General features: G+C 38.5%; 1 protein-coding gene across 1 annotated transcript in view; it reads right to left on the bottom strand.

Annotated features, from left to right (window-relative positions):
- The window catches only part of LOC131129795 (BMP/retinoic acid-inducible neural-specific protein 3-like), a 46,010-nt gene that overhangs the window by 14,130 nt on the left and 15,731 nt on the right, over positions 1–16,149 (bottom strand). The window contains exons 3-4 of the mRNA XM_058073662.1: positions 8,010–8,200; positions 4,231–4,421 (exon numbers count right to left, since the gene is read on the bottom strand). Of these exons, the coding sequence (XP_057929645.1) occupies positions 4,231–4,421; positions 8,010–8,200 (382 nt within the window). The remainder of the gene's footprint in view (positions 1–4,230; positions 4,422–8,009; positions 8,201–16,149) is intronic.

Genomic DNA, 16,149 nt, shown 5'->3' with positions numbered 1-16,149 from the left:
ATAAACAAGGGATGACTGTATTCATTTTTGTGTGACTGTTTTTCCTCAGGGTCCAAGGTTCAGCGTTTCTATGATGTCTTTTATTTTCTGTTTTCCCTTTCTACCAGTTTTTTTGTTTCCTTTTAGTAACCCCTGTTTCTGGTGTCACGCAATGCCACGAGTCGCACCTGCTGCCCATCATTAATCAGCACCCTATTCAGTTTGGGAGACTGCGACAGGAAGATGTTGGATCGGTCTTGCTTGTCGAGTGTTTCCTCATGTCTCTGCTGGTTCTGATGTTCCCTGGAGCCCTTCTTCACACCACGATGCTCTATGTAATTATTGCTGTCTGGCTACCTGCCGTGTAGCTTTGCCTGTCATTATATGGTTGAGCTCTATTGCTTGTAGTCTGTTGCCATTTTTTTGCTTTTGGACTACATTTTTTCCTGTATCATTGTTGTTAGTTTCATCTAGTCTGTAGGATCTGATTTGGATGACAGACTGTTCAGTTTTACAGACTGTTCAGTTTTACTCTTCAGTTTTTGGGTTAATGGTTAACAGATTTAGGCGATGGCCAGAGAAAGCAAATTCCTATTGTTAGACACATTTTAGTATCATAGTCAAACAATGCTGGGACAAAATACTATCTTCATGAATGTTTGTTTTGTCTGAAATATATTCTCCCCATAAGACAGTTGTGTTTCCACTCATGCACAGGAAAATAAAGTTTGTATCAAAATTGTCTACCTGCTGTTATAGTCTAGACAGCAATCTCTAAATCGCAGAAGTGATGTCTTGTAATGTGTATTTCTTTGCCATCAGCAGATGGTACAACTGAGACTCAATACTAGACATCAATAATAAACATCTGAAGTTGTTTTTCTACTGGAAAAAGGTCTCTATTCAGCCACGTGTCTTCTTTTCAAGATCCCAGATTTCCACAGTCATCTTTCAGTGCGCCGTATCAGTAATGGGCATTCCTTGCAAAATGAGCTTCAATTTCACCTTTGCTGTGCATTGCCACTCTCCATCCTTCCTCCTCTTTGATTTTAAATGTATGCAGAGAACGCTTAGAGGGATATGTTCTGCTACTGTGTGGGTCATTGCCCCGTGGAAATGACACACAAGAGTGAGGGAATTATTCCCTTTTCACTCGTTTCTAAAAGCGATGGAGGTGAATCGCTGTCTCATATGCTCTTTGCACTCCACGGCTGTCAGTTACGGCAGATGACTGCCTTTAAAGCACATGTGTCAATGGAGGGCCGACACAATGGAGGTTTTCTCTTTGACCAGTTTCTGCAGCAGGTGATTTAATTGATGAGCTCATTCCCTCAAATAGAAGGAGGTGTTGATCATTAAACTAATCTGCTTTAGTGACTGGCTATAAAGAAAACTTGCACAGTCATGGCCCTCCAGAGCACGAGTTTGACATCCCTGCTTGAAAAGCGTGAAGACAAATTATTTCTCCATTTCTCTATCCATTCCTGTTTGTAGCTACAAAAATGAATACATTCTAGACCATGCATCATTTTCTGCTCCTCAGATGTGCCCACCAAGCAAGCAGTGTGTGAGATCCGACCTTCTCTAACAAAGTACAGACACAGCACTGATATACATTCTACAAGAAGGCTGAATCAGGTTCCACTACAGCAGCCAACACATCACACGCTGAATGTGGCTGTGTTCTGAGGAATGAAACAGGCAGAAAGGAGGGTCACCCTCTCCTCTGTCACCCTAATTGCGCTGTGCTACCTGAAGGTGACAACCGGTGGCAGTAACCTGTCACCGGCACTGTTTCACAAAATGCATTTATCTTCCCTTCACCATATGTGCTCATCAGTGCTTCCTGCTGACTCAGTGGGCTGCTGGAGATTAAATCTTATCATGAGCACACTGATAAAAAGCACCATCTTCATCCTGTCATTCTTAAAGTTGCCATTAAAGTAACTGTTCAGAAACATCATTCCAAAAACCAGCATGCTTCTTTCACTGCTCATCTTTGTCTCTCTCAAATCCCAGAGTCAATCACGGACAACCACTGAACATCGATTCCCTTGTTAACAGATGATGTCAACATCAGTAGCATGAGGATAGGATATAGCAAGACACATTATGTCATTTGTCAACCTAGCAACGTGTGTTTACGTGAGACATTTCTGTGAGTAGTTTCCATGTAACTCCAGATGACAGTAGGATGCTTCTGTGATCTTAAATTACCAGAATTATGTATTCTGTAAATGCTTTCAATTCAAGACAGTCCTTATCGTTCATTGAATAGAGATGCACCAAGCCTATGCCATTGCTATTCTTGTTCTTTCACATTGGTGAAGATTGGCTAATATGACAATACAACCAAATTTTTTCTACTTCAGTAATATGTTCAATATGCTATTTTTTTAAAGAAGAGTGCGATTTTAAAACAACACTTCCAAGGGGTGTAATGACACGCTGTAATCATGTTTAAATATTTTCAAAATCCTGGGCTCATGGACTTAATAGCATTATGTGATTTAGGCACGTGGTAATTAAACCGACAATAAAAAAAAGAGTACATATTTTGTTTTCAAAAAACTGTCAACATTATATTTATATAGTTGGCTTTCACACCAAACTTGAATGACGACAAAACATTTATAAATGTTTGCTAAATGCTTAAAGTGTTTTGAAAAAAGCATCCTAAAGTGTCAGAAATGCTATGCAAAATGAGATGAGTGCATATGTGAAGGGAATCCTGAGGCCCTTTTATTTTTGTTTTTCATTTATATTTTTAAAGACTAAATGGGTGACATGTCTGTTGAGTATGCCAAAAACTGGGATGTTTTCAACTTTGAGGAATTGTGTACAGATCCTTGGGGCCATGTATTGCAGAACATGGGGTCGTGCATTACCACGCTGCACAGTAAGCTGATGGTCGTAAAGGAATGTCAGAACAATCAGCCACAGGATCTCATCACAGTATCTGTGTGCATTGAAAATACCATCAAGAAAATACACCTGTGTTTGTTGCCCATAACATATGGCTGCCCATAATTAGCCTCACCCCCACATGGGCCTCACAAAGGTGTATTTTATTGATTGCATGTTGAATGCACACATACGTATATCATGACGAGGCATGTTGTGCCCATTGTTGTGCTATTCATCCACTTTTGATGCAAATGGTGATCATAGTGGATATCCCTCTGTACAGTTGAGCTCCAAATTTCCGAGTAGCCTTTTATTGTGGCCAACCTAAGGCACACCTGTTCCCTGGATGAATTATGAATGTTCACTAACACATACTTCTGAACAATATTTGAGAGAGATAAGCCTGTTGTGTACAAATCGTTGAGTTCAGCTCTTGAAAAATGTGAGCAAAAAAAAGTGTTTGTTGCATTTATATTTTTGTTGAGTGTATTATCTAGTATGGATTTTGCACAAATCCAGTAATTCCCCCCCAGGAGAACACGGTTTTTGTATGCCATCTGTAATTTTTTGTTTTTCATTTCCTGTCACCACTGTGGGGTTGTGACTAAACAAAACTGACATATCAACGAGTGTCTTCATCCTCACCCACAAGGTATTTAGTCAAGCATTTGGCCATTCATTTGGACTAAGACTAAAAAAAAAGAAATATAAAAAGAAAAGAAGCAATTTCAAGAGGGCATCTGCAATGGCTCTATTAATGTAAAACAAACTGTAAAGGCAAAGCTATGGAGTATTGTGGCAAAGAAGGTCATAAGATCATGATCAGATCTCCCCCAAACCTTTTACAGCAAGTTAGATTCCAAACCTGAATAATACGGTGGGTTTCTCAAAACTATTAAAAAATGGTTCAAAAAATTGTTCAAAAAACAATATGTGTGTTAGGCATGTCTCGCATGAGAAGACCTACAAAACATCTCAAGAACCCATGCCGAATGTGCACAGAATGAGGGTGATATTAGTTTGAAGTAGAAATTTTTCGACATTTTAAAATTCCCAGGACTTGTACCTGAATGAGCTCTTCCTTGGAATTCACTCTATTATTATCAAATTTGAACGTTGTTATACTGGACAAATCTGAATTGTTGACCTTTTTGAGGTTTTATGGGAGTGGCATTGTGTCAAATATTGATCAATCGCCATGAAACATGAAATGAAAACTCTAAAGACGCAGCTCCACAAGGTCAGAGCTTGGCCAAATGTGTTTGTGTGATGAGCGTATGCTGACTTTCTTAATAAATCACAGCCCCATAATTATTGCTTGTGTCTGGAGTAAAATAGTCTTACCTTGATGGCAGTTGAGGCGATCTGGACATGATGCAGTTTTCGCAGGGTGCTCTCCCTGTCGATGAAGTACGAGGCAGCCAGCTGGTGTAGAGCCTCAAGAGTGACAGTGGATGAATTACTTGAGTAATCGCTCACCTCTCCTTTTTTGCTGAGTTTTCGCTTGTCAACAAATATTGTCAAGGCTTCTTCTCCTGGACAAAAAGAAAAACAAATGTAAATTGGTAAACACTTTAGTCGCTGTTGTTTTCTTTAAACTCCTTCATTTTAACATTCAATATAACTTTAACAACCACCATCTACTGAATTCCAGTGAAGGCAGATACATGAACATAAATACTAGATAAAAGCAGAAGAGTAGCCAGTAATGACAAAAAATTTAAAAAAGCCTGGATAAGTACAGCATATTTCTCCCTATGTCACGGACTTGGATAGCCATTGATCTCAGAATGCAGTACCTGCAGTATTCTCTTTACTTTGTGTGCCCTCAAGCCCCTGCACATTATAATGCAGTGTCCACATCATAATGCTGTGTTAATGCTTCGGTTACCCCCCCACAATTCTGACTCTATCGTTGAAGGGCACCTACTTAATATCACAATTCATTTATTAATTTAATGTGTCCATCTGTTTTTGGAATGCAGATACTATCCACTGAGCAGCATGCAGACATACTGTATATCTGGCAGCAATCCAATACAAACTCCTCACTTTCCTATCATACCACTATGTATTGGCTGAGGGCCAAAGAGCTCAGGCGGCTAGCAGTTGCATTACATATGCAGTGACAAACAATGGTAACCATGTTCAAGCCAAGAGTGAGGTCTAAAATAATTGACAAGTGTTTCTACTTTGCAAAAGCTTCCTGAGCCTCTTTTGCATTTTCAACTGCAAGTCCAGAAAAAAAATGAGCAAAAACAATGTGACATGGCAAAGATTTGGGGTTTGGTAAGCACCACATAGACATTCAGCAAAAAGGTATCCCTTGTTTTATGAGGTTTTGTGCTCTAAAGTTTTGTTGTTACGAACGCATGCCCATAAATTAATGAAAAATGTAAATATAGCCCAGAAATAGTCCAGAGTCACTCTCGAACTAGCACATGACGGAAGAATACAGTATGTGCCTCACACGCAGCTGAGCAAAAATAACTTATTATATTATTATTATTATTATAAGCTTATTTGTTAAGTTTTTGCACTTGATAATATCTTACAAGCATAAAGCAGGCTCTTCTGGTGGCAATGTGCCAAAGAAAAGTCATAACCATGAAAGTGAAAATGAACATCATAAAAAGCTAAGAAAGAGGAGAAACTCCCAACAATATTGGCCGAAGGTGTTTGCTAATTTGCATAACCTTAAGGTTCAAAAAGCAGTGTTACTGTTTCAATCAATTTTTTTATTTAGTGTTTTTATTACTACAGTTGATGTCATTCGTGTGTTCTGTGTACAGCATGAGTGACTTAAAGTGGTCATGACACCAAAACACATCTTGTTATTTTGCACAGCAAAAATAACAGTAGGCATATTTCCTGTGTTGACCCTTTTTAAAACATTTTTGCCACTGAAAAACAACCCTGTCAAAGACTGGAGAAGAAGGAGGAAGTGATATGACTTTAGGAACCCTCCCTCTCGGAACTACAGCCGTGGTCAAAAGTTTACATACACTTATAAAGAACATAATGTCAAGGCTCTCTTGAGTTTCCAGTTATTTCTACAACTCTCATTTTTCTCTGATAAAGTTGGAACAGATACTTCTTTGGCACAAACAGCATTCATGAAATTTGGTTCTTTTATGACTTTATCATAGGTTAACAGAAAAAGTGACCAAATCTGCTGGGTCAGAAATATACATACAGCAACATGAAGTAGCAATGTTGATGTCTTAGAAAGTTGTGTACAAAAATAACTTTCATAGCATGGTCTCTTAACTTCTTGTGAGTGATTACGGACCTGAAAAAGCGAATCATTGACTTGAACAAGTCAGGAAAGTCACTTGGAGCCCTTTCAAAGCAGCTGCAGGTCCCAAGAGCAACAGTGCAAACAGTTGTTTGTAAGTATATTTATAAGTATATATATTTGTCACTGCCACGATCAGGAAGAAAATGCAAGCCATCATTTGCTGCTGAGATCAAATTGATCCGAAAGGTGAAGAGTCAACCAAGTATTACTAAAAAGCAGATCTGCCAAGAATGAGAAGCTGCTGGAACACAAGTGTCAGTGTCCACAGTCAAGCGTGTTTTGCATCGCCATGGACTAAGAGGCTGCTGTGCAAGAAGGAAGCCCTTGCCCCCAAAGCGGCACCTTAAGGCTTGACAAAAGTTTGCTGCTGATCACATGGACAAAGAAAAGACCTTCTGGAGGGAAAAAAAAATCATGCTACTGCCCAGCAATATGTTGCATGACATTATGTTCTTTACAAGTGTATGTAAACTTTTGACCTTAACTGTACGTATGGCATACATTGCTTTCATCTTGTTGATTGTCTGTATTCTTTCATTGTATGGCAGGCTATGCTGGAGCACTTGAGCAGATAAAGTTAGCTTGTTTACATTTCATTCTACTGCATGAATGGTGCATCTTCTGTATATATCCGGCACATCATGTGCCTCATATAAAGGAAAGTTTGGGACTGAATGTGTATTACGGGAGGATGCTTCTACCATCAGCTGTCTGGACTATCTTTCCTCGACTCAGACTGGGATCTGCGAGTGAAAGCACAATATATGAAGTTTGTGGCGAATTGCGCCGAGGTGGCACTGAGTAAATCGGATATATTTTACGGATTAATATGTGTTTTCACAACAAATTTAAAGCTCAGCTGAACAGGGGCCGCTATCACTTGTCTTGTATCTTGTAGTCTTTGCAGAGATGTTTCAGTGTCAATCGCTGCCAGTCAAAAAACAAACCAGTTGTGGTTGATTTTTTATGTGTGTTATATCATATTCTCAATGAACTGTTTTGTCAACAAGCAGAGGCAGCTCTGGCTTTTTAAACTGATGTAGTGCCAGCCATTCTCTAAATGTTGACAAACTAATGTATACATGTATGTGGGAACACAGCATTAGTATGGTGATGTGGCCGAGTGGTTTGCATGATGTCAGTAGATCGGGAAAACCTTGGTCATCTCTGTGTGGAGTTTGCATGTTCTCCCCGTACATGCATGGGTTTTCTCTGGGGACTCCGGTTTCCACCCACATTCCAAAAACATGCTAGGTTAATTGGTGACTCCAATTGTCCATAGGTATGAATGTGAGTGTGAATGGTTGTTTGTCTATATGTGCCCTGTGATTGGCTGGTGATCAGTCCAGGGTGTACCCCGCCTCTTGCCCGAAGACAGTTGGGATAGGCTCCAGCACCCCACACAACCCTTGTGAGGATAAGCAATAGAAAATGAATGAATCATTAAATTAATCTTTTTAGTGTGATTAATGCATGCGTACCAGAGCAAACACGCCTCTCTGTCATGACAGCAGACGGAAGCATCGTGGAGCATCCTCACACATTCACAAAGTCTGGCACTCTTTTATAACTATGGTTCACAGTTGTATCAAAAAAAATGTTTTATTTAGTGAATACATTTAATTTGTATTGCTGTTTTCAAACATTTTTGGTGTCATGAGCGCTTTGTGTTAATTTAGGTGTGATTTACGACCTACTAAATTTCGACTTACAATGCATCATAGGAACAGAATTAGTTTGTAACTCAACAACCACCTATACTGTATACCACGGAAGAAATTTAATTACTGCAAAAGATAAACATTTTTCAACATATGTTTACCTCCAAGTGTAGCTGATAACAGGAAGTGAGTACCATACTTCCTAATCAGGTTGTCAGTGATCATCTGGGTGGTGGGCCTGCGGCCGAGGAGTCGAATATTCCTGATGAACTCGGATGTTAAAGGTAATGGAGACTCTGAGAAATCTCTTCTTTCCGCAGCCAAATTGTTTACCTTCCATCTCCCAAACTCCCTGAACATAAACACAAATCGACATCAAATTTCACAGTATTGATCGAACAGATTTTCTAGAAGCAAACATTAGCTTGACTTCTCACTTCATTGAAGTACTAGCCAAGGTTTTATAGTGAATGAATGCAGAAAAGGCCAGTGTCCTGAAATGTAAGAGTTGGTGTCATTAAAGTAGTATAACAAAGCAAATTTGCATTTGCATCCCTTCTATACAATGGTACTTTATCACTAAATTATTTGCTCAGTAAGTGACATTAATGATGAGAAAAGTGTGACAAAAAGAGCATAATCTATTGTGACACTGCATTTACAGCTAAAAAGGGGGGATTACAACATGAATTATATCTGAATTATCTGAATTATATGAAATGTCATATGCCACGAGACAAATGTATTGTCCTAATACAAAGCTGACAGATGTTTCCCTATAGCCCCGTATTGGCAGACCTACTGTATGCACAATACATTACACACTGGTTAGATTGAGAGTGTATTTTGCAGTGACAGGAAACACTGTTTTCCGCCTATGACAAATAAATATGTTTATTTTTGTATTTCCAGGCTTGGAGAGTAAATTTTACTGTGGTGCCACATCTGGCCAACATACTCTATTAGTGATTTACAAACTTCAAATGCAGAATTGTGTATCGGTTGGGATTTCTGTTATGTTGAGGGAATCCGTAACAATGGTTTGGACATACATTACAAATTCATGACACTTGATTCATGGCCTTAAACTGTAAAATGCAATGTTCTTATGACATTGGACAGTATTGGACTGCATTATGTAATTTTGCATACTCTGGAATCATTGAATATGTGTTAGTTTGTCTTCAGTAGAAACAATACATATGCAGTCACAGTAGATGGTTATGATCACTTTAAAATGCCTTATGTACACAATTCTGAACAATGCACTGTACTACACACTTCTGTTATAATTCCAGGGTAATATTTGATATTATTATATTATTTTTTACTTCATTTTTTGGTGGGAAATAACGCAATCAAAAGTGTAAAATGTAGTTCTGTAAACTGATACTTCGTCTCTACTCTAATCCTGTTACTCAATTGTAATCAGTAACAGGATGCTGTGCCTTGGCTAGTGATGATCGATGGTACAAGTGTGGCCTTTTGAAAGGGTGTAGCTCACATTAAACCAGGAGTGATGAAGAAAACTCAACCACCCATATGTTAAAATGAAAGAAATTGTAAATCCAATAGGGTATAAAACAGTGCACAGAAATTAAAGTGCAAGGGTAATAGGGGAAATCTACCAATCTGTCACTTAAATTTTCAGAAATATAATTTTGCAGAAGATGATACCGAGTAATCTCTAAGCAATGATAAACATATTTGTAGCTGTACATATACGTACATACAGTAGTAATAGTAAATAAATATATGTTACATGTTGACCTTTTTTCTAATAGTGTAATCAGTCTTAGAGTAATATCTTGCTCACATATGTCTAGTGACGTGATTGATCTTCCCCAGGTTTCATGCCGTACAACGTAAAATGACCTCTTCAAAAGGGACACTGTGTCTCTTGAGTTACACACTGCAGCGTGAAAGCACTATTCAAAGCCACAGCACGTCCTGTGCAACAAGACGAATACGCCGAGAGGGCGTGAACAGAAGAGTGTGAGAGAAGAGAGAACAGGTATAGAAAGAGAATTCACAAATCCCCAAATCCCCACTGTCGTCCGTTTTCTTCAGTTATCATTGACTTTGATAAGCTAGCACTGTCTTATCTCATAGCACCAATAGGCCAAATGGTTTGTCCTGCAGGTAGAAAGGGAAATTAAATGGGTTTTACCAAAGCTGATTTACAAACAGCTAAGTCATTATTATCATTTTCATTGCACCAACATCACTTTGATCCTTTTCTACGTTTGGTGTCACCAGCAAAGTTGTTCAGTACAACTTGTTCAATTTGATACATTTAATCCAAGGTCATGGGTTTCCTTTTCTATTACCGATTAAGAACTTGAGAACAATTAAACCAATGCAGGAACGGAATTGAGAATATTAAAACAAAGACTATTCAATTTTTGATTCTGCTTAACCATTTGCTATTTATTCTGAGCAATTCTCTTATTGATTTTTGTGTGGAAAAGAAGTAACATGACCTTACAAAACCAATAGTGAGGATATAAGAGGCCCACAGCCGAAGGCTCACTGATGGGTTGCCAGGAGATTTTGAAAAAATATATATATATATTATGTTTCAACAAAACACAATTATTTTATGGCAATTACACAAGAATGTCCAGTAACATGTTCAACATTTAAAATATAAATTCTCTAATTCTACATGAGCTGGGCACTAAAAAAACAGGTGACAAATAAAATCAAATCAACTCCAATGGAACTGTGCACTGTGCAATTCTGCAACTATCAACTATGAAGAATTGTCAATTATTTCCTGAAAAATAAGCATATCTGCTTTCTCAACCTATGGTGTCTCCAGCTGTGGAGAACACTCTCTCAGGCGAGGTGGAGGACACCTGCACACACGGATCGAAAACATGACATTCATTCAGTTATTGCATGCTGTGTGTGCAAATGTTTCTGCACATTGGTAACATTTCCTCCATTTGATGGAACATCCACTTCAAAAGTATTGCAATTTATCATGTTTTCACCCTTTCTCCTTAAATGTTACCAAACATTCAAACATCTGTGCACCATATGTCCTGCTGGCTGCAATGGTGAATGACGTCACCACACACATTGCATTGCACATGTGTTGAGATCATTTATGCCCATTGGAATAGAGAAGGGAATCGTTGGCAAAGTTGGCAAATAATTCCAAACAATTGAAACACTGGGGACATTTTTGAGACAGAGATGTCATGCATACCGTTTTTGTGTTATGTGATGATGATGTAATAACAATAACTGACTGATCTCCCTCCTCCTTGCCCTATGAAATGCAAAAACCTTCTGCTTCTGACATCATTTTGTGCCTGCCCCTTGCTTGTTCCCTGTCTGTCTGGTTCCCTCTTCTGAATGGTCTGCTTATCTGCCACCTCTATCCTGGACATGTGGACTATTATTGCATCCATATTCCTACATATAATGATATGATTTTCTGACTGGCCTATACTGTACTTGCAGAGTATCCATCCAATTACTTTCTCCGTGATTCTGAAGATGCCTACTACCTTTTAATTGTTTTATCACAGATGGGAGATACAGCATCAGACAAGTTGCCTTCAGTAAGACAAAATGCAGAAATAATTACTGATTGAAAGCTGTATGTATGTATTATCTTAATCTTAAATCTTTAAACTTCAATCATGGAAATCATTTTCTGCTCTTAAATAAAATACCATATCTGTACATGGTTACTTGAAGTAAGGAGGAGACATGTTTAAGAATTAGCTCAATAGTGTTTGCTCAAACCTCTGAGGAAAAATTCAGAGTACAAACGACCGAGAACATCAATAAAAATATTCATAGACTTGAGAAGCAGCACCGGAGGAGTCAGCTGTAATATACTCACCTAACCCCGTTTCAGAGCACCTGCATGCTCCCCTGTGGTTTAACTAATGTGCTAATGCTCATTGTACTTGAAGAGCTATTATATCTAGCAGTGAGCTGCTATTTTGATAGAGTAACAACTTAATTAGTAGGAATGTCTCATGGGCTGTACTTAAGAAAAAAACTAATACTAGAATTTATGTCACCGTTCAACTGAACAGTCTGACACATTTGTTCTGTCCACCATCCAGTAATTTGTTCTCTGCAACCTTTACCTGTTCTGCTCTACTTCTTGACTGCCCTTCATATGAAGTACAAAGCAAGATGCAAAATAAAAATGTGATATGTATTGTGTGGCCACTTTCACATATTTATTTATTATACACACCATTTATTTATCTAAGTGCATGAATATTTATGGTACAATTAACCAAGAGTTACATACTGTTACATACACGAGTTACATAAAATTACATACTGCCCATTTGCAGGTGTGTGTCAATTTGCTTAAATGAATGAAAAATGTTTGCATCATTGGAACTTATATGTGTTGATGTGTTGGTTAATTATCTTTATATTTTACATTATATCATAATTGTCTCTGTTCCAAGATCCTTGAGGAAGGATGGGTCAAATCAGCACATTACACACAAAATAAACCAAGCGTATGTGTGCGTGTGTAGTTCTGATAATGTTTTTTTGTTTTAATTATTAATTGAACGTTTTGTGTTTTTGTGTTTTTACACTATAAGCCTGTCAATTTCTCAAAAATGGACAGTACCCTATAATCCGGCGCGCCTTATGTGTGCACTGAGTTCCAAAATCTGTAAAAATGTTGTGCTTTTGGTCAGCGCTCCGCTTGATTGACTGTCGGACCATACTCCACTGACACAGGTATATAATACGTACACTCGGAGCGATAAGTCAATCAGAGAAGATTACGTAATATGTACAGCACGTACGTTTAACGTCCGTCACGCCTCCGGTAGGTGTACTAACGGTACTCTTTTACTGTGTAAAAACCAAGTGAAGCAAATTAATTCGGAGCTTGCCATCATTCCAGGAGGATTAACAAAAGAATCCTCACGGCTGGACATAGGTGTAAACAGGGCGTTCAAAGTGAAGAGTGATGGATAAAAGACAGTCAACACGGAGGCAGCGCCGGACGAGTTACACCACCTTATGTGAATGGGTTGTGGATGCTTGGGCTAGGATATCTGCTTTAACTGCTGTCCAAGCTTTTGCAAAAGCCACCTGACAAGGGCTTTCTGACTTTTAGGGAGGTTTATAAGTGGAATAGGTGTATCCTAATTATGCTCCTTCTGCCAGCATGGGGCGGCCATCTAGAACACACAGACAAGGGAAAGATCTGCGTTCTTGTCTCACATAGGGATTGTGGGTGATGGGCAAAATTTTTCCTTAATTTAATAAGGAAAAGGGTGAAAATGCACGATAACGTCCTCCTGGTACTGTTATTAAAATTAAATTGCAAATGTAAAAAACTGTGTTCGAGTGTTATTCAATCACAGGTTACAACAAATTCATTCAAATCTTTAAGTGAAGTCAAAACGCTCCATTTAGAAGCATAAGGTCCTCTATTATACAACACGAGCATGGTTTGAAGACTGAGCGCCAGGATATTACACCACAGTGTGTCCCACTCTCTTTTGATAAAATAACTTGTTGAATTTTTTATGAACCATCTCTGGGTGAGAGCTCCCAAAATCACCCACACGTTTCTTCTCACCACTCACATTTGCTAAAACAGAATAACACAATGTTTTCACAGCCCCATCCCCTCATTTTTGCCAGAATGGTCTCTGAAATTGAGTGGGACAGAATGCTAGTGAATTTAATTAAGAAAGATTCACAGGCTATTTACGTTTTAGGTTCATTTTTCCTTGTAATATCATCACTATTAATCAATGCCACATTGTGGTAATCTTGAGGGCCTCAAACACAACCGTGCAGCTGACAGAATCCTCTCAAGGGATTCTGTGATAATGTGGAGTAATAAGTACTAAGAGCTCTCTAATCACATGCCCACATGATAAGACTATTAATCTTGCCGCCCATGCTGCTCAGCTTCAGTGGACAACTACCTTTTGCCAGGGAAGGAAATATTAAACAGCCCTAATGTGGCACCCCATCAACAAGGCCATAAAACATCTGTCAGCTGAGACACACTGTAGTTATGTGGGACCATGTATTTCTATTTCCAGAATCCTGGGTGCCATCTTTCCATATAGTGACGGATATGATTCTTGGTACAGTTGTCACTAATTTGACATATCACCCTATTTTCCCCCCATACAAAACACACATTTGAGTTGGCCATTTCATAAGGTGATTCTCTCAGGCTTCGGAAAACAGAGTCAGCTGATGTCTTACTAGAAGTAATCTATCATGCCTCTTACTAGAAGTAATCATATTGTGACGGTGGTAAAGCTTTTCAGTTTGACAAGAGCTAATAATAACGTGGCATACATTCCCCACTGTATGCTGTATTAAAAAAAAAAAGTATATAGTGTGTTGCGGTTTCATATGTACTTCATGTTGTTGGCACAGAAAATAAGTATATGGCTATTATAACAATACCCTGACAGTTTTAACATGGTTCACTATGTCTTTGACAGCGCATAACTAATCGTAACAATCAGAATTTCTTATTTTAATGAAGTGGCAGTTTTACCTTTTTCCCTGAACAATAGTATCACTTTGGTTGCTAGATTTAATGGGCCTGCAAAGTCTGTGATAAACTTGTGCTTCAACTGTCACTTTGTACATAGTCCCCAAAGGTGATGATGAATTTTTGCAAGAGCAATATCTCGCAAAACTATGTAAAGCTACAGGACACACTTCTAGTCATAGCTTGCCTCCACAAGTTTTCAATCCAGTGATGGTTATCACCATCGGTGATGGTACAAGCTATAGGCACCTAGCACCTAGGAGTGGGACCAATCATAACGGAGTGGGTGTGCCTAGAGGCGGTCAATGGGTGAAATAAATTAAAACAGACCGTTTTGGAAATCCAAGGAAATACAGCTGGAATATGTGCAGATTCTGGAAGATTCTAGAAAGGTTTCTGTGTGGGTGTAGATGCTCTAAAGCAGTGATTTTCAGGGATGGAATATTCCTTTCCCCAATCCGATTGAGGTATCTTGTACCCGCTCAAACGGAAAGTTGTCACGGTGCGTTCTTCTTCGTGGTGTTTTTCTTCTTCTGTTGTTTATTGGCGGTTGGCAAGCAGCTTTGGTGTGCATTACCGCCATCTGTGAAACAGAATCTAAACCCTTCTATACGCCATTCACAAGTGCAGTTTTATTAAAAAAGAAAATATATATCTATATAAAACATGTCCTGAGTTTAATTATAAAATATTAGCAAGATTGAATTTTATCTTTTCTGTTTAAATTGATCCCGGGTGCGTTCTTTCAGCGCATGCTCAGATATGACGTAACACGCAGATCCAGACGTTCTTCACTTTTAAAAATGGAGGCCAGCAATCGGCACTGGACTAAGCAAAGTTTGTTTTTGATTCAAACTAAATTTCAAGACTGGACAGACGAAAAACTGGTAATACAGAGTTATTCCAACAAGTGAAAGAAAAACTTGGGGAAGCCGGTATCACGTGATGTTGATGTTTACGTTTTACTGGGCATGCCCTATTGACTATTCTATTTGATTTTTATGGTGCATGTAGACAAGAGATCAGAATATTCCTTTCTATGGATACCATTGTTTCCCGAAAGGTCATTCGGAAAGAGAAAAACTGGTCATGTAAAAACCTGGCTGCTGTCGAGTGTCGTGCACGTGTGAGGTCGTGGTGACATTTTGTAACATTTTTGGTTAGTGGTGTGCCACAAGATTTTTCCAATGTAAAAAACGTGCCGTGGCTCAAACAAGGTTGAAAATCACTGCTCTAAAGGATTCCACAACTCAAGGGCAAACTTATTGACTCGCGGGCTGCATTGAGTTAACCAAATTAATCAGTTAACAAGTTTACGATTTTTTTTACGCATTCCACCTGGAGTTATTTGTCTTATTTTATCTCTGTCAATATGTGCCTTGTGTCCCTTTTTTCAGGAGCACTTTAAAGATCAGACCATCAAAACGAAATATAATTTTACAGGGCTTTTTTTTAACAGAATAAGACACCTGGAATGTACATGAATAAAGGATGTGTGATATTCAATATGAACTATGAACTATACAATAATACAATATTGTCTATTGAAGACTATGTGAACGTCCCTCCTTTATTACTTCCCAGAAAGTGCAGTACTTAGGTTGAATTGTTTTTCACATTTTTGTTGACTTGTGTTTTTTGGGCACCATGCGAGGTAGTTGTCTGGATCACTGCATGTGTTGAAAGTAACTTCATATAGTTTCATTTTTTTTCCTCCTCTTCTTTGACACTTAACAGCACTTCTTTCAACAACAATTCACTAGAATCTCATT

Source organism: Doryrhamphus excisus, chromosome 5 (assembly GCF_030265055.1).
Source record: "Doryrhamphus excisus isolate RoL2022-K1 chromosome 5, RoL_Dexc_1.0, whole genome shotgun sequence".
Classification (NCBI taxonomy): Eukaryota; Metazoa; Chordata; class Actinopteri; order Syngnathiformes; family Syngnathidae; genus Doryrhamphus; species Doryrhamphus excisus.
This window is presented reverse-complemented; position numbering and strand designations above follow the sequence as displayed.